Source organism: Chrysemys picta, chromosome 13, assembly GCF_011386835.1.
Source record: "Chrysemys picta bellii isolate R12L10 chromosome 13, ASM1138683v2, whole genome shotgun sequence".
In the NCBI taxonomy this organism is placed as follows: domain Eukaryota; kingdom Metazoa; phylum Chordata; order Testudines; family Emydidae; genus Chrysemys; species Chrysemys picta.
In genome coordinates, this window is record NC_088803.1 from 11148421 (window position 1) to 11168024 (window position 19604).

The following is a 19604-nucleotide window of genomic DNA, read 5'->3' on the forward strand; positions in this document are numbered from 1 at the left end:
ATCAAAGTAGGGAAATGTGCTCTAGATGAAAATAGGTGGGGGGAGAACGGGTTGAAAGACCGTCCTCAACGAGTAGTTCTCAGTGGTGTACTGTTGTGGGAGGGCGTTTCTAGTGGGATCCCACAGGGGTCAGTCCTGGGTCTGGTACTGTGCAATCTTTTCAATAATGACTCGGATAAAGGAGCGGAGAATATACTTATCAAATTTGCAGATGATACAAAGCTGGGTGGGTCTGCAAACCTTTTGGAGGACAGCATTTGATTTCAAAATGAAATTGACAAATTAAAGAATTGGTCTGGAATCACCAAGATGAAATTCAGTGAAGACAAGTGCAAAGTACTTCACTTGGGAAGGAAAAATCAAATGCACAGCTACAAACTGGGGAATAACTCTCTAGGTGGTAGAACTGCTAAAAAGGATCTGGGGGTTATCGTTAGGTCTCCATTTCTGTCCCAGAGGTCATGGAAGTCACAGATTCCATGACTTTCCGCCAACTCCATGACTTCTGCAGCAGCCAGTGTGGCTGACCCCAGGCCCCAGGGACAGCCACACCGGCTCCTGCTGGATGTTTGTGGAACAGCTCTGCTCTAGGATTATTGTGAGGCAGGTCTGTGGCCTGTGCTCTACAGGAGCTCAGACTAGATGATCACAATGGTCCCTTCTCACCTAGGAATCTATGAAGCCATGAATCCTTCTCAACAGTTCCCTGCCCTGAGTGTGGGTGTGAGCCGGGGGGAGGGATGAGGGTCAGAGAGATCAGCCCCCCCCCCCCATCTGTGATAGCATCATTTCCCACAGACCTCTTGATGGGGGGGAGGAATAATGTGTCTGATTCTCAACCCCCCATAGCTAGCCAGTCCCCCTGTCTGGAGCTGGATGGGAGCTGGCACCCCCTAGAGGGGAAAGGCCCCGTATCCCATTCCTCAACCCCTGAGCCATCCAGTCCCCCACACCCCTTAGAGATTAAAGAGGTTAAACCTGGTTCTTACATTACACGGTGGGGGGAGGGGAACTATAGAGATATCAATAGAGAGAGGCGTGTGTGAATTGGGATAGGTAAATGGGGGCGTGGAGAGAGACAGACAGACAGATATGTATGTGGGTGGATAGATAGATAGATAGATAGATAGATAGATAGATAGATAGATAGATAGATAGATAGATAGATAGATTGGATTGAACTAGATAGATAGATAGATAGATAGATAGATAGATAGATAGATAGATAGATAGATAGATAGATAGATAGATAGATAGATTAATGGATGGGGATAGATAGATGGATGGGAGTGAATAGATGTGGATAGATGGATGGGAATAGGATAGATCAATGGATGGGGATGGATGGAAGGGGATGCGGATAGATGGATAGATCAATGGATGGGGATCGTGATAGATGGATAGATCAATGGATGGGGATGGATGGATGGGGATGGTGTTAGATGGATAGATCTATGGATGGGGCCGGATGGAAGGGGATGCGGATAGATGGATAGATCAATGGATGGGGATGGATGGAAGGAGATGCGGATAGATGGATAGATCGATGGATGGGGATGGATGGAAGGGGATGCGGATAGATGGATAGATCGATGGATGGGGATGGATGGAAGGTGATGCGGATAGATGGATAGATCGATGATGGGGATGGATGGAAGGGGATAGGAAACACAGATTGATTTTTTGTGGCTAGAACTGTTTCAAACCTCTCCCACTTTTGTCCTGGAAGTTGAATCTCTGGAGTATGGATAGTTGATTGCTCAGGCTGCTTTTCTCCTTGTAGTTCCCTCTGCATCTCTGTCCCAGCCAGTGGGGACCTCTCCAGCCCTGAGGGGGTTAATTCCCCACTGGCACCCACCAGATCCTAATTCTGCATGAAATCACTGAATTCAGATGTCCTGGTTCCCAGCCTAGTGCATTAACACAAGCCCGGCCTTCCCCCATAGGTGCTAATTCCATTCCGGCCCTGGCAGATGCAGCAGCTGCTCTGGATTTCACGGCTCGAGTTCATCGCTCAGACACAGAATCACTGTTGTTTGTAACTTCATTTTTATTCATTGCTGGCTACGAAGCAGCGAGCGAAATGCAGCAGGCCAAGCAGCAGGGCAGGGCAGGGGAGATGTGAAGGATGCAATCAGTAGCCTTCGCTGAGTTCCCTTCCCGCTGGCCTTGCCGACCATGGGGACAGGTGTGTCTGGAATGGGTGGTGCCTCCGCCTCCCCTCTCCCCCCGGGGGGGAATTAACATGTGGGAAAGGCCCAGTGAGGACAGGGCAAACTGCAGTTTTAACACGACTTTGCAGGTCAGATAACAACAAACAGTCACTCAAGAGGCAGACAGGAGGGGAGAGCTACAAACTGTTGGGTCTTCCCCAAGATTTGGCTCATGTCCGTCACCCTGGGGGAAATAAAGCAGCTGTTTCCCTAGCAAAGAGGCAGGATTTCCAAGGGAGCCGACAGACGCTGGCCTTCAACCTGACTCTTAACTCCCCTGGACTCCCTGCTTTGATGCTCATGGGTTGGGCACAGCCTGAATTGCGCGATGGCTGGGGGGCTCAGCCTGGGTGGGCTCAGCCCCTCTGCAAAGCAGCCCCTACATCTGGGCCTCTCCAAAGGACAGAAGCGGTGCAGCTCTGGCCTGTGCAGCGATTCCTGGCACGGCTCAGGGCTGCAGCCTCCTCATTGTCTCCTGTATCCAGGTGATGAAGGTGGAGACTCTTGTGTACACCCCGGGAGGACAATAGGGCCCCCAGGAGACGATGCCCTGGGCTGTTTTCCCACACACCAGGGGGCCCCCAGAGTCGCCCTGTGAAATGAAACAAGCCACAGATGGAGAACAGTACAGTGAGTCATTTCCCACTGATGCACCCCCCGACCCTGTGGAGCTGGTCTCAGTGTCCATCCTGATGTCCCCCCAGTCTCTGCTTGCCCCCCCCCATGGCCCAGCTGGTCTCAGCGCCCCACCCTTTCCCCTATCCAGCTGGTCTCTACCTCCCTCCGAGAGAAGATCAGTTAGTTTCCCGTTCACTTCCAGAGCACCTAGTGCAGCGGGGCCTGATCCCCAATAGCCCCTCGTAGGCCCGACTGCAACACCAACAGCCTCATTAATAATAACGATTTATCAAGGGAGTTTGGAGCCAGGAAAAGATTTACCTTTGCAGAGTCTTTGCCCTTCTCTGGGTCCCCCACACACATCATTGTGAAGGCGTTATAGTGACGATACATACACTTGTCATCCTCCAGCACCTCCACATCCACCTCCTGGAGTCTGGTGGCCTGGGTTAAAATATTCCATGCTACAGTCCTGCCCCAACCGGCGACGCTGCATTTCGTTCCTGGCTTTACTTTCTTCGTGGTGTGGGGCAGGTTGATGGTTTTCACCCATCTATTCAGCTTCGCTCTCTTTGCCAGCTCAGAGACAAGACCAATGAAGATCAACATGAGGGTCGCATTCAAGGACACACACACACCCTGTCCCCAACAAAAACCCATGACCATGGGTGTCACTGGAGGCACGGTGATGGGATGGGGGTGGTACCTGAAGCAGTCTAAGGTCAGAGGGGCGAGGTAATGGGATGGGAGCAGTACCTTCAGCAACATGATGTCATTATTGTGGGGCTCCTTGTCATAATCCAGGTGCAGGTATTGGTGATCCACTAGGATCACTTGTTGGCTCTCTTCGCGTTCTCTAATGTTATGGGCTCCCAGCTTGACAGTGATCTTGCTGTAAAACCAAGGAGCAATATGTGGGGCGTTAGGGCAGGAGCGTACGTGAGGAGGGGGATGCGCACATGAGGGTCTGACTCATGAACAGTGACATGGAGGAGACAAGGCAGCCTGGGGTCTCCGGCCGAGATCTCAGTCTCTGCTTCTGTACAGCTTGCCAGCTCCGATCCGGTCCTAGGACTGGGGATTGGCTGGCTGGGTGGTGGGGGGCGGAATGGCACAAGGGGCCCTTCCCCTCTAGGGGTTGCTGGTTGCAGCATAAAAACCTGCCCAGTGGTGTGGGGGTCCCAGCCTCTGTCTCCACCGACCCCTTGTGCTGTTCCCATGAGCTGCTTCACTCCTCGTTGTTCTCCCGTCCCCTGGGTCTCAGCTCCCATCGAGCCCAGTGACCCCTCCCCGGCATGATCCACACAGGAGTCTATGCCTAGGTCCCCCCAGACCTAAGCCCTGCAGAGATGTCCTGGGGCTGTGAGCCCCTCCCTTCCTTGATCTGGGCAATGGGACAGACCCAGCGTTGGATCTGGACCATGGTTTGCAGAGGCCCCTATAGACACGCCAACGCACCCTGAGCAGATCACACCCCTGGGCTCTGCTCTCCCAGCCTCTCCTACTAACTGCTACTTCCCTGCAACCTACGACAGCACCAGAGCTCCCAGCTCCCCCATCACCAGCTAAAGCCCGACCTGCCCGACATCCCCAGCACAGAGACGCTTACTCTCCCTTGCAGTGAGCAGCCGTCAGCACAAAGTTCTCCGACACGAGGAACCCTCCACAGCTGTAGCTGTCATCTCCATCTTGTATTTCCAGATAGGCCATGTAGGGTCTTGAGTGGGGCTTGGCTTCGTGTCCCCGAATGATCTCACCTGAGGTGAGACCTGGTTCATATAAAGAGCCCCATCATCTCCCTGAGCCGGGCTGGGACCGAGCTCCCCATCCCAAAGGGGAGTCCCCACAGCCTCAACCCACCCCCTGTGATGCCCTAGGGGATCTCTGTGCCTGGAACTCTGCCCCCTCCTCATCTCTCCCCCAGACTGGACACCCCATGGGGCCAGAGGGTAAATCTAAAGCTCTGACCTGCCTGGGTGGATAATCGGTACCAAATGCACCAGGAGGGGGGCCGTAATTGCGCTACCTGGAGTTAACAGCTTTGGGAGGGGCAACGTCATCCCAGAGTAGGCCAGGCAGCCCCCAGAAGGGCACTGACAGGTCCCTTGTGGATGCTTCTCCTTCTCCATTGACCCACAGTGACCAACCAAGACTGACCAACTCCAGTAGAAAATTGTGGTTTTTACTAAGGGTATTTTTTTCTCAGAAAGCCTTTTCTCTTCTTGAACATGTCTGATTTTTTCTGGTGAATCTGATTCTTTCCCCCTGGGTTTTGGTAATTTTTAGGTGGAAGGTTTCAGGTTTTGCTCGCTGTAAAAGAAAGAGTTTTGAGTTTTTTCCCATGGAAAAATGAAAAACCTTTTGTGATCTGCTCCAAACAAGTCTCCACCCAAGTGGGTGGACGAGTTGGAAAATGCCACTTTCAACAAATTGCTGTTACAGTAGAGCCTCAGAGTTCCCAACACCAGAGTTAGGAACTGATCTGTCACCCACACACCTGATTTGAAACTGGACGTGTGCAATCAGGCAGCAGTAAAGACAAAAAAAAGGAAGAAAAAGAAGCAAGTACAGCACAGTGCTGTGTTAAACATGAACTACTACAAAAATAAAGGGAAAGTTTAAAAAAAAGCTTTGGCAAGATAAGGAAACTGTCTCTGTGCTTGTTTCATTTCAATTAGGAGGGTAAAAGCAGCATTTTTCTTCTGCATAGTAAAGTTTCAAAGCTGTATTAAGCCCATGTTCAGATTTAAACTTTTGAAAGAACCAGAATGTTTTGTTCAGAGTTAGGAACAACCTCCACTCCCGAGGTGATCGTAAGTCTGAGGTTCTACTGTATTTGCATTAGGGTGGCACCTAGACCGAGATGTGCCAGGTGTGGCACAGACCCCGACCAAGATCAGGGACCCCATTGTGCCACGCCTTGCACTAACCCTGACCAAGATCAGGGCCCCATTTTGCCGGATGCTGCTAAGACCCTGTCTGAGATCAGGGACCCCATTGTGCCAGGCCTTGCACTGACCCACAATCTCTGCCCCAAAGAGTGTCCAGCTCAAACAGACACAGGAAGAAACATTCTTCTTATTGTACAGATGGGGAAACTGAGGCCTAGGGAGATTGTTCCTAAGTGGTTTGGGTGCCCAGTTCCCACCAGCATTCCATGAAAATCCCAGTTCCAGGGACTGGCCCAATATCCGCACAGGGCAGAGCTGGGAAATGGTCCCAGATTTCTTGGGTCCCAGCCCTGTGCCTTAGGCCTGCGACCAACCTCCCTGTCTGGGGCTTGGCTTCATAGTGGGATCCCAAAAGAGCCTGAGGGGCCCCAGCCGCACTCAGGGGAGGCTACAAGTTTCCTAAGCCACCATGGCTCAAGCAGGATCCGGGGGAGACCCTCACTGATGCCCACAGGTCCCTCTGCCAGCTGAGAGCCCCACTCCCCACAGGCTCCACTTCCTTCCCCACACTCACCAGCCTGAGCCCCAGGGGGCAGGAGAGAGGACAGGGGAAGCAGGACCAGCATGAAGAGCTGCATCGTCAGGGCCATCCACGGACAGGCACGGAGCCTCTGCCTTAGCCCTGGGGGTTATATGGACCAGGCAGGGGGCTGGGAGGGCCCGGCCTGGGAACCACAGAGGCACGTGCACTCCTGCCCAGAAACGTCCACCCCAGATGGGCCAGGAGCAGAGACGCCCACTGGGGAAGCCTCCAGCCACAGCTGTGCCCATATCAGGGTGGGGGGTTTCCTCCCTGCTCTGGTACCCACCCAGCCTGGCTGCGGATGTGGTTAACCCTGCCCCCTTCCTACTACAAGTGTAAAAAACACCCCTGGGCTTCTCTGCACTGAGATACCCAGACCCACAGATTTCTGACAGATGGGGGACCATGGCGACCCCCTGGGCACCCCAGAGTCAGAACCCACCCAGCGACTCCTGCTTCCACCATGGCCCCAGGTCCCCTGGCTCCCTGGTCAAAGTTTGCACCTTAACACATCGCTGTTATTTTCAATAGGGTGGCACGTAGACCGAGATTAGGGCTCTCCATTGTGCTGGGCACTGCTCAGACCCACAATCCCTGCCCCAAAGAGTGTCCAGCTCAAAGAGACACAGGCAGAAACATTCTTCTTATTGTACAGATGGGGAAACTGAAGCAGAGGGAGATTGATCCTAAACCTGTTTAAGGGGGTTGGGTGCTCAGTTCCCATCAGCACTCCATGAAAATCCCAGCCCCGGGGACTGGCCCATGAAATCCACAGGGAGCCTGGACTGAGCTAGGAACTGGTCCCAGATTTCTTGGGTCCCAGCGCTGTGCCTTAGCCCTGTGGCCAGCCTCCCTGTCTGAGGCATGCATTGGCGGAGGCATCCCACAGGAGTATGTGGGAACTGGGCCACCCAACTGCTCGGGCTGCTTTGAGCCTCACTCACTCCCTGTCAGTGGAGGTGCCGTCCCCCTGAGGGGATTCACATACACAGAGAAGGGAGGATCAGTGGTCTAGCATCCTCCATCCCACCTCCCGCAGGGTCCAGTCCTGAATTCCCCAGCCAACCCCTCAATGGCCTTGGAGTCCATTTGGTGACCCGTACTATAGCTACATGCAGGATCCAGATAGCAGGTGGGTCCAGCACTGGCAGGATGGGGCAATGGGTCTAGAAACTAACAGTGTTCTTCTAGATGGATCTAGAATGGATGGACATGGGTGTGCATCAATCTAGAGTGGAATTGTTTGATCAAGATGAATCCTGAATTGACCTAAATGGAATCAGCAACATATTTGTGCATCTGCAGGGACCTCTAATAGTTCGGGAATGGCTCTAGATAGGCAATGGTGGGTCTGCATGGGGATGTGTGGATCCCATCCCCCATCTGTCAGACATGCTAAGTCTATGAGCAGCATCCCAAGCAAAGTAGTGGAATTGCTGAGATGGGACCCCATCAGTAGAGATACCAAAGGAGAGCCATATAATTGATACCAATCAATATGGTTCCATGGAAAACAGGCCTTGCTAAATGAAGACGATCTCGTTCTTTGACAATATTACAAGGCTGGTTGATAGAGGTGACCATGCTGAGGGAAGAGATAGATTTGGACTCCTGGAAGACATTCGCTGAAGTGCCACATGACATTCTCATTGAGACACTGTAACATCAACCTGTTTTAATCCAGGTGAAATAGATTAAAAACTGGTTCGCCAACTGCATGCAAAATGCAATGTTGAATGGGGAATGAAAGGGGGTTTCCAGGGGATCCCACCGGGACCTGTTCTTGGCCCAGGGCTCTAGAGCAGTTCAGGCTTTTAGTTCTGGCAGGCCCCCCATTTCAATCACTGGTGTATCAGCCATCACAGTCCACCTCCTATAGCCACATTGCCAGTACTTCTGTTACTGTCTGCTCGGCCATCTCACCACTTCTCGCCCCTCCTCTCTCTCGCACGTGGAGAACAGCTGTCCCTCCCAGCAAAGCCCCATCCCCTGCCTTTGCTAGGCATGCCCTGGGAAGTCAATGGAGCCACGTTCTTTGGTATCTACTCCAGCACTCCCACATGCCTGTGTGTTGTAAGCTATGGCTGTGGGTTCCCCAGATGGCTAAAATGGCTTCCTTGCATTAATCTATGAGAGCAGAGGTCCCACCTGGAACAAGATTTACCCCAACCCCCAACAAGAGCAATGGCCCATCTCCTCCCTAGGCGCTGGACCCCTGCTTTCAAATGAATGGGGATGGGGTGACCCCATCTCCCAGGCACCCCTGACAGGCTCAGCCTTAAGACAATCACCCCCCGCATCCCATAGTTCGCCAGTGCGAACCCTTGAGGACAGCACTGGGAGATCAAGGGACGAATAGATCACCTGAGGTTTAGTTGACAGGCTCCTGTCACCATCAATGACGGGCAAAGATCATGCTTTAGAAGGCTACAAGGCACCATCGGTGCAACATCTGGAGCCTGGCACAACTAGCCCTCGTGTTCCCAATATTTGGTGTCTCAGTTGCTGGAAGCCATTCCCCTCTGGGGAGGGAGGGAGCAGGGTTCGATCTGGCCCAAGGGCGGGGGGCTGGCTGGCTCAAGGATGGGGAGCTGGAACATGAGGTCTTTCCTCACAAGGGCACGTCGGTCGTGCTGTCAATGTTCCTTTTTGCCCTACCCCAGATCTTCCTTACATGGGCTGTGGCTAACACTGATTGCTAACGGTGCCGGGTGAGACAACACGCCCCGATCCCCTGTGATAGTCTGTACCTTTTTCTTCAACCCTTTACAGGACGGTGATAAATTTCATACAAAATATGCCTTGTGAGGTATCATTTGAAAAGTCTCTCACCACATCTTCCTGCAATCTTACAGGGTGAATTGCCTTCAGTCAGGATCGTTTCCCCAGTCCAATGCTGCTTCCTTTGTACTTTCGGTGTTGTGAGTGCTGTGGGTAGAAGGAAAGGGATAGATCATTTGGGGGCATCTGCTCCACCTTCTTGTAGCTCTTTCTCTTCTTCGAGAATTATCACCAGCTGATGTTTAGGAGACATAAAGCAGGGGAAATTTGGTCCCAGGTTCAAAAGAGTCCAGTCTCTGTATTGAGGAACTGTAACCTGATTGTACCATCTGTCAGGGTCAGAAACACAGTTTGATTCAAATCCTGCTTAGACTAAAAGTTTAGGGTATAGAAGGCATATGGACCTTTTATTTTCTTGTGGTAACTATCTCTGACCTTTATGCGCCCCACTTATAATCACTTAAAATCTATCTTTCTGTAGTTAATCAATCTGCCTTGTATTTTACCAAATACAGTGTGTTTTGGTTGAAGTGTCTGGGAAATCTCAGCTCAGTTTACAAAGGCTAGTGTGTGTCCTCTCCACATGAAAATATCCATTTTGGTTGCAAAGTTAACTGGCAAATCTCTGAATCTATTCAATGAAATGTCAAATCAGTATGCTTAAATTACTCTAAATGTAAAAAATAAATTGGAATGATTTCTGATTACCCTTGACACATATAGAGTGAAATTTAGGACTCTTAAGAGGGGGACTGGTCTGAGTAATGTACACCTGATAAAAGATACGCTGGGAAATGAGCAAGGGGAAAGGGGTTTGGAAGCTTTGAAGAAATGTTGGATCTTGTTGCTCAGGAGCATTTCCCAAGCATATGAAAAAGTGTCTAGAGACAAACGTGGGAACTGTGGATGAGATGGAATCTCTAACTGATGCCTTTGAGTGGATCCAGGCGTCTACGGAGAGTAAACCACAGAAAGAGGGCTTTAAACCTGGTGGGAGGCAGGGTTCCCATTTTACCCCTGGGAAAAAGGAGGGAGGTTGGACACTCATTTCCCCCAAACCATTCCCCTAATCCCCATCCCAAATCTCCAGTGAAAACAGAAGAGCCCAGAAGGTGCTATCACTGTAATTCCACTGATCACCTGAGGGATAAATTCCCTGTGTTGGGAGGAAGCAGGCAGCAAATAGGTGATGCTAATTCTTCTGTCCTCAATGCAGAAACCTCACAGGCGATTGAGACTTATCATATTGATTTTGTGGGATTAGCCTTTGCGAAACCAGGTATAGAGCACATAATTGTTGGTGAGATTAATGGCAAGGAATATGTTGGGTGGAAGGACACTGGTGTCGAAATTTATGTGATTAAGCAGAGTATAATTCAGGAAGGTGGCATATTGCCAGGACAAAGGGCAGAGCTTTTATAGGAGGTTAAGCAATTCTTGTGCCTTTAGCCAAAATGCACATAGAAACTGATGGTTTAGAAAGTGTAGTAACAGTGGGAATACTAGACCATATTCTTGTTGACATGTTTATCAGGAATGATTTTTTCTACATAGTTCAGATTGTTAAGGTGTTTACCCGCAGCAAGAAGGAGTATTATGCTTGGACCCCTGAGGGAAAGGATAAAGTCACAGGAGCTGCTGAGGGAAAGTCTCGTTGATTCCTCTACAGCAGTGAAAGCGGCATGCTCCCAGGTATGGGGGAGGTTGAGACCGACACCTGCACTGCAAATGAAGGCAACACCTCTGCAGGAAGGAAACAGGGTGAGGTGCCTGTCAGTGACAGAACTGTCCAGGTTGTTAGCTGCCAGCACATTGCGCCTAAACAAGAGATAGATCCCATGCTAGAGAGCATAGAGAGATGTGTCCTAGAGGGGTCCTAGAGGAAGAAACTGGGGAAGGAATAGTGGGGATACATGAATATCTCCACACTGGTCACTTGGGAGAGGACTCCCAGGACAGAATGGCTGAGTCAGCATCTGTACCCCCAGACACTCAGCCTGTGACTCAGGTTGTGAGAGAGAACTGTGTAGCTGATCTCTCGGAGGGGAGCAGTCACACAGCTTACCTCTTGGGGATAGAGACAGGGGTGACAGAGGGTACCCAATCCAGGTCCCAGTTTTTCACAACGCTGTTCCTGATATGCTTGTGGAAAGTAACTGTGTCTTTTTAAGACAGGATACAAATCCTACTGAAGGAATGGTTGTCTGTGAGAATGCAATGACCCAGCTGGCAGAGGGGATGAGAGCTTTCCCTAGGCTGGTAAAACACAGAAAGCTGCTATGGGAAAGATACTGGGAAAAGATGTGTCTGACCGAAGAGTAGGCACGCTTAGCCCAGAGAGCACATATCACAACTGTGGAAGCAGAGAAAGAACTGACAGGAAGGGGATGCAATGCATGACAGTTCATTAGCAAGAGTTAGGCTAACTGTAACCCTAATAACGAGAGATTTGTAGAAGCGAGGATTGTGTGAGGCGAGTGGGAAAGAACTGTGTGAGAAGTTGCTGCGACCTTGTGTAGATAATATGGAATGTAGACTAAGAGTCTACATTAGTGAGCAAAACAAGATATCAGAATGACCTATGTATAAACAAAATGCAACTGTTGCTCATTATTGTCTGTAACAAAAGGTATAAATGCTTGCTGTAATTGTTTACCTGTTGAGAGACCTGCTTAGCTCTCTCCCTCTGCGCAATTGTGAGAGTTAATAAAGCATCTGACTTGCTATACCTAAACAAATAGTGAGAACTCTGTTTTTCTCCGACAATTTGGGGGCTCGTCCGGGATGGCAACGCCCACAGAGGCACCGGCAGCTGCTACAGATCGTTCCCCTTTGAACCCCATGGCGCCACAATAGACGTAGGAGACCTTTTGAAATCTCTATTGGGGTGTCGCAGGAGGACTGTCCGTGGGGCCGTCTGTCCCTGTTGGGCTCACGCCATCCGAACTTATTGACTGTGCAGCAAGGTCAAATGCTGAGCGGCTTAGGGGAATTGTTGCCGCCCCCTGTATGCATATGCGAGGTGCATAGGTATGCACCAGTGTTGAGGGGTTGTTACCGCCTCAGGAGGGGTTTTTACCGCCTCGAGTGATGCATCGAGGTACTTGGGAATAGTACCTGGAGGTACTTGGAATAGTATCTGGAATAAGGCCTTGGTGTGTGTGTGTGTGTGTGTGTGTGTGTGTGTGTACACCAGTGTGAATTGAGTGTTACCGGAAGACGCCCAGAGTACTCTGCGAAGTCTTTTGGCTCGTGACCAGAACTACTCTAATGCAAGCCCGGTAACTAGAGGATCTTTTAGGAGATCAGACCCACGGTGGGCTAACTCGGCCTGGCATCGTCCGGCGAGGAGGCTACCTGGGTCTAGGAGTGTGTGAACCCATCTTCCCTCCCCCTTTTCCTCTCTGTGTGAGCCACTGACAGTCTGATCATCTCACTGGATGCAACAGAGTAAGCGGCACCGTCTCTCTGAGACTAGCCGACGCTCTTTGCTGAAGGGAGGTGTAGGAGGGTCGTGGCCATCCTCGTTAGTCTCTCCTGTGTGAATACCCTGTAGGGAGAGATCCTTAGTTTATGTGCCGCTAGCGCGGACAGGGCATCCTCCTCCCTGTGTGTGTGATTGGAAAATGGGTGGGGGACAGTCTAAGGATTCCCTCTCACCCACTAAGGGTACCCCAGCTTATTTCATGTACGTACATTATGGCACTAAAACCTGCAGGTATTTAGAGAATTGAAATCATTACACGCGTGAAAATTCATCTAAACAATGCCCACTAGAAGGTACCTTCAATCTAGATAAGATCATACATCTCAGAGGAGCTTTTAATCACCAAAAAGCCTCTGACACACAATGGGAGCAATTTGTCTATTGAGGAAAGGAACGGGTTAATTTGAAATTCAGCTTGGTCCAGAGATAAAGAGAAAGTTAATCTGCGTTCAAGGTCAAGAATCAATGCAGACCAGGCTAAGTACAAAGAAAAACTGCTTTCGGCCCCAGCTGACCGTGAAAAAATATAGACAGAGTCAAACCAAAGGCAATACAAGTTACAGTGCTGAGATTACATTTGCAAAGCTTAACTGTCCAGTGAGATCCAACGGTCTGCCTTTGCGACCCTGGAGCCGGCGTGGTTTGGGGAAGCTGAAGAAGCCACAGGCAGCCGGCCTGGACTGGAATCACTGAAAAGACGCCCCAGGAGACCTCAGGGTGTAAAAGAACTGCCCTCCCAAGAGAGGAAGCAAGTTGGAGATTGCACAGCACCTTGTCTGAACGTTATACACAGACGTGGCCAGTCTGGACGTACGTGTGTGAGTATGAAAGTGTGCCTACTCTCAGCCGCAGTAAGTCTGAGAACCGGAGAGGGATTTAGCATTCCTCTCTCCACCCCGGCTGACCGGGAAGGGCGTCAGGTGGATCTACCCCAGTCGTAGCAGGACTGGGCAATAGAGAAGTTGGAGAAAAGGGAAGAGTTGTGTACTTGATAACTAGAATTGAGCAATTAAGAGCATAGATCATGAACCAGGCAGCAACTCAAACCTACGCCCAGGGCATGTTGCAAGCCTTGAGACAGGACTTCCAGGAAGAAAAGGAAGCACTGGCTAAGCAAGTACCGGTCCTTCAGGGACTTGTCAGAATGTAACCATTTGTGGTTGCATATGCTGTAAGAGCAGTGTGTTTGCCACAAGAGAAAATTGAATAGTTAAATGCCAATGGGTCATGCGTTTTGCCCAAGTGGCAAGCCTCACGAGGGAGGACTCGGGTAGCCTTGTGAGTAAGAATGTTTAAGAGAAGAGACCAGGAAGGGTGGGGGCTAGTTGAGAAGCCCACCCTCCTATCTAAATTGGTAGTGAAAAAGCTGGTGCCCATGGAAGAGACGGTTCAGCGAGAAAAGCAGGATCGGGCCCAAGCGGGCAGGCAATAGATAGAGAGATTGGAGAACAGGTTGGAAACTTTGAGGGCATAGTGGAAGGAAAGGAGTAAGTAATTATAAGCATGGGGATTTCAAATCCCCAGGATAATAATTGAAATGGTAAAATGTGTGTAAGACAGAGTCTTTGTACCAAGGTGCAAGGCTCTCCTTTCTTCTGCTGAATAAAGCAACTCTTCCTTATCCCTGTCTGGCTGTTATTGGCTCTCAGCTAGGTGGACCCGATATTTTGGTGACAGTTACTGGCGACTCCGGTTAATGAATTTCTGTCTTATACATTTAGGTGTTAGGTGTGTGGACGGAACTGAGCCTCTCATTCGTAATTCCTCAGAGTGGAAGCCATCGCGTGCGATGAAGCTCTGAGGTTGAATTGGGATCCTTCTGTCCCGTCCCCTGTAGTGGTCAGTATTAGTAGAAATTCCTGTAATAGGATCCTATTAGGCCATAATTCCCTCTGTTCTCTGTGTAATTCTCTGCTAGAGTATCAGCAGGCAGATGGGTGGGTCTCTGGTAAAACTCTCTAAGGATAGCCCTTTGAATTATATGTTAAGTAAATGGCCTTTACCCGGTGTTCAGGAAAGAATAAAGATTTGAATTTGTTTTTGGGTAACAAAATAGCAGATAAAAGATCTGGTAAAAAGAGAGAGAAGGACAGTGCCCCTGGCTCTGTGTGGTCGAGCTGTCACTTTACTAGGGGTGCATGGAGATTTTGTAAGCACAAAAGAAACAGTTACACCTTGTGTAGAAATTGATGTGGCTAGTGTTGTGGAAATTGAATTGTGGATAGGATGTGCATTTTCCCCAGAACATGTGCAGTGTATATTGTAGCAGAGGTAAAAGAAATGCAAACCTACCAATATAGGTTGTGTTGTCTCTTTTCAGATCACTGGGTGTTTGAAAGCAGGAGTTAGAAGTAAAAGGCAATCAAAAGTCTGGGAAAGTTAATTGTGTCCCTTTTTACATAAGAATTTTTAAGCTGTGGATAGCTTTGAATCTGGAAGCAAGCCAGAAAGCATCTGTATTAATGCAATTTTCTAACTAATAAGGTAGAAGCCACTGAAACCTGGGCTGCCTATGAAACAAATACAAGGAAATATGGGGTAATTCCTCTGTTTTATCTAAAATCAACAAGAGTATGTGTATATAAAGGAAATATTTTAAGCAATGACTGACTGCCCAGAAGGGGTAGACCTCTGTTCTTTTGTCTTTCAGATCATCAGAGAAAACGGATGCCAGCTGAACAGCATTCAATGTACCATGCATTTACTGGTACAATAGGAATTATTTTTGTGTTCTTTGTCCTGTCTTGTGGTGTTTGTCTTGTGGCCAGAATTGTTGGGTTTAATATTTTCATAAGACAGTCTAGTTCAAAATTAAATAGAAGGGTTAAATCAGAAAGCAGATACTTGTTTTTATTCAACTTGGAATACAAAAAGTGTTTGGATAAATCAGGAAAATGTGATATACTAAAGTCTAATACATTTGCTTAAGTAAGAAAAAGAAACTTAATTGGCCAGATTTTTTTTAATTGAAAAAAATTGTTGTTAAAATTTGCATACCAACAGTCTTTGGAAGCAAGGACATGGAAGGTTAACCCACTCCCCATATTGCCCATTGGATCTTTCTGGCTACCTCAGATTTCTAGCCAGAGGGCTGGGGAGGGAGGAAAGCTATTGGACACCTGAGGTTGTACTGAGTGGACTCCTCAAAAGTGGGTGTGCTTGTCCTGGTTTGTTGCTCCAAAGCTCTGTAATAAAGTTATTTTACTGGAAGGGTGTACATGGCATACATTGAATAATAAGACTAATGTACTGTATAATGGCAATGTGTATGTGTTCATTGTTGGGAAAAGGTGTATAAGTGAAGAGTGGAAGTTTCCTTTGTAGGTTAAAAGAAGCCAAGAAGGGGAGAAGGAAAAAGAACAGAACGAGTTAACTGAGGAAAAATAGCTAGCAAGCTCAGTCCAAAGATAAGATGCTGGCACCATCCAAGGACACTGCCCACAGCTAAGACTTGGCTGATAGCCAAGAAAAGGGGGGGCCTGAATGTGCCCAAGCAACTATGAGATCTGCAAAACACTGCCAGGCATTAATGAAATGTGTTAGGTTTCTTTTCTCACAGATAAAAGAAGTGCTACCCAAAGACCCTAGCAGCCCTGCCATTCATTGAAACAAGGAGACTGAGTCTACGTAAAGTCCATCAACGAAAGACTCCTTTGGCTCCACACTGGAAAGGCCCTTTCCAAGTCCTGTTAACCACCACCACCACTGTGAAGTGCCAAGGACTACCTGCCTGGACCCATGCTTCTCACTGTAAAAAGACCCCTCCACCTCGGGAGGACTCTCCGACTGATGATAAGCCTATTTCTCCTTCTAGCTCTGCTGTGTCTTCTGGACAGCAGGAAAAAGAAAGAAAGAAAAAAAAAAGACAAGGTGAAGTGCTAGTAACCTCTCCCTTGTCCACTGACAGACCTACTGTGCCTCTGGATTTTTCTAGAAGAAGCAAAACCATTACAGGGTGATGTGCTAGTAACCTCTCCCCTGTATGATGCTAACCACACTGTTTCAGGAAAAGAGAAGAAGGAACACTTGCTTCATTGAAACCACAAAGTCCAGGGATTCCTGACTACAAGAGACATTAAGAACTGACCTGGTGAAGAAACAAAGAATTATACACTGGCAGGAAGAAACTTGTGGGACCCATGCTTGGGAACGTGGTATTGATTGGATTTTGGGGTTTATTCTACAGGCTGCGCCCTGTGTTTTGGATGTATTGCCCTCCCTAATTGGATTTTAAATGATAAGTACCAAAGGCACCTTGTTGCCATTGCCCCTGCCATCTCCTCCATTACACTATTACCCCTGTAACACATCCAAATACAGACAATGCCATATATTTGATCAAACCAATGACTAAGGCCTTCACACTTTAGTGATTTATTTAAATATTGTTTGAAAAAATATATTTTTAAGGTTCAGGATATCCCATATAAGCGAACAATTGAATGGATCAGTGGAGATAAAAGTATATGATATCACTACCAGTGAACCCCAAGAATTTATAATTGCTCACAGGGGGCTGCCATTAGATTAGCACAACAGAGGGCTTGAGTTATTTCCTCTAGAAAGAAGAGAGACTTGACCGGATCCCTTTGGGATGGGGCCAATAATGCAGCAGCAGTTTGGAATATTTTTAAGAACCAAGAACATGATGAGAAATTGGGGCAACTAGAGAAGGCCATTGGCCTTGTTTCTGGAGCACAACTAACCCAGGTACAGGCTGGAGTTGATGAGTTACATGTTATTTCCGCCCTTAGTTCAATGACCCAGAAGTTGCTGACAGAGATGGTATTGAATATCACTGAGGCTGGGAAGGCATTGCAGTGGGATCTAGCATGTTCAGAAGTCAGGATTTCCTGAATGATCAGCTAATGGCCATTTGGAATGATCTAGAGCATCAGGCTTGGCCCACTGCCCTTACAGACACATCAGGAGTACCATCTGATCTGTGGCCATGGAGACATACTTGGAAACTTTCTGGGTGGAAGTGTGGACATTCTCAGTGCTCCTTCCAAGCATATGGACCGGTTCAGGGGGTGTGGGCTCCCACATACCGAATCCTGCCGGGTCCATGGGGAGGATGCATGTGGGATTGGGTAATTCACCGAGACATCTGGGAAATTAGACCTCCTGGTATGCCCAATCGATTTTTAGTCAGTGCTCCTGGGATTACATCTGACATTTGGATGGGGTTAGGGAGTCAATGGACATTTTGGCTGTTACAACCCCCACAGCTTCAGTGTATCCGTAAACTGAAGCCAGGAGAAGTTGTTACTCTTCATGACTACGTTTGCTGGGAGGGTAGGGGACAAGGAACTACCCTGACAGGACACTTATTTTTTAAGCTAATGATAGCTGTGTGTATGTTAAAGCCACCACATTGCAAGACATACATTTTAATCTCATTATCACTGCAGGCAATCATATTATTTACTGGCCTGCAGATAGAATTTTACAAGTAGTCCTTAGGTTCCAGATACCCTTTAATTGGACTAGTTTAGTACCTGATCGATTTTAAAATTTGTTTTCACTGTTACCAGAGATTCAGAAAATCTCTGAAGTACAAGGGCAAATTCACATGCTTCAAAATATGTATCAAGTTAAAAAGTATGCCTTTCACACTGCTTATAGAGTATCCATCTTATGTACTAAGTATGATGTATTGTGTTACATGACTCAGGCTGTACAACAACCCCATCATATTATCGCTATGGGAATGTTATTGCTTGTGTTGTGCAGGAGTATGTTATTGTTGTTGTAAAGGACGTAATAATAGTAATACCTTTCATGTCCATGCTCATCATGCATTGTCATTACATCCAATCAAAACCCCTAAGGTTGAAGCATCTGATGTAGAATCTGAATTCCGAGATTTAATGCAAATAGAGATTTGAAAATGTTTGTTGTACTAGTAGTACAAAAGGGGGGGTTGTGGAAGCAGAGAAAGAACTGACAGGAAGGGGATGCAATGCATGACAGTTCATTAGCAAGAGTTAGTCTAACTGTAACCCTAATAACGAGAGATTTGTAGAAGCGAGGATTGTGTGAGGCAAGTGGGAAAGAACTGTGTGAGAAGTTTTTGCGACCTTGTGTAGATAATATGGAATGTAGACTAAGAGTCTACATTAGTGAGCAAAACAAGATATCAGAATGACCTATGTATAAACAAAATGCAACTGTTGCTCATTATTGTCTGTAACAAAAGGTATAAATGCTTGCTGTAATTGTTTACCTGTTGAGAGACCTGCTTAGCTCTCTCCCTCTGCGCAATTGTGAGAGTTAATAAAGCATCTGACTTGCTATACCTAAACAAATAGTGAGAACTCTGTTTTTCTCCGACACAACCCTCTAGGCAAAGAGGTCGGGAAAGGTCCCAATGTTCGGAGCGGAGATCCCAGGGTAACCCCAAGAGGGGAGGAGGATCTTTTGCATGTGATTAACCCTGGGTTTGGGATACAGCTCCACAGAGGGCTAGCCAACATTCAGAATCCTGCTACATCCTTACTCAGCAGTCCCTGGAGTACCAAAGCCCCAAAGATGCCATTGGATTGAGGACCCACACTGAAGGGGTCACTGAAGGGAACACTGAAGAGAAAGAAAAACTAATAATTGAACACATGCTTAACTTCATAGATAAGTTGTAAGACACAATGGGTACTGAAGAAACCAGACTGTCTAAACAGAAGGCACAGTATGACAAAGATACTTGTAAATGCCAACCTGTGGGCTTTGGTGTTACTGTTCAATCTCATGATAAAAAGTTTAATTCTAATGGTAAACCTTATGACAAAGAATTTGGTATTGATGGTAAATTCTATAGAAAGATGAAACATGCATGTTTTTGGGGAAAAGATTTGGGACATGCTAAGAGTGGTAAAATTAAAACACACACAGTGTGAAGAAGCCTTATGGTAATGCTGCTTCTCAGCTAATACCCGTAAATGGGCTTGAAGCCTGTCACAGCAGAGAAACCATAATAAACCTGGTCTACTGTGTGGAAAAGGAAATTGAGGCACATCACTGTGACGGTGCCC

At 48.0% G+C, this 19604-nt stretch overlaps 1 protein-coding gene across 3 annotated transcripts; it reads right to left on the minus strand.

The window, feature by feature from the left end:
* Window positions 1–2035: 2035 nt before the first annotated feature.
* Window positions 2036–6566, minus strand: LOC101932313 (mast cell protease 1A-like). 3 transcript variants are annotated; one of them, XM_065565435.1, is made up of 5 exons: window positions 6297–6499; window positions 4441–4588; window positions 3588–3723; window positions 3153–3410; window positions 2036–2805 (listed from the first exon to the last, which is right to left on the minus strand). In XM_065565435.1, exons 1-5 carry the CDS (start codon window positions 6370–6372, stop codon window positions 2662–2664), a joined length of 762 nt encoding a protein of 253 aa, XP_065421507.1. In that variant the 5' UTR covers window positions 6373–6499; the 3' UTR covers window positions 2036–2661. The 3 variants fall into 3 exon arrangements, with proteins under 3 accessions (XP_065421507.1, XP_065421506.1, XP_065421505.1); XM_065565434.1 differs by having other exon boundaries at window positions 4441–4600; window positions 6297–6498; XM_065565433.1 differs by lacking the exon at window positions 4441–4588 and having other exon boundaries at window positions 6297–6566.
* Window positions 6567–19604: the final 13038 nt, after the last annotated feature.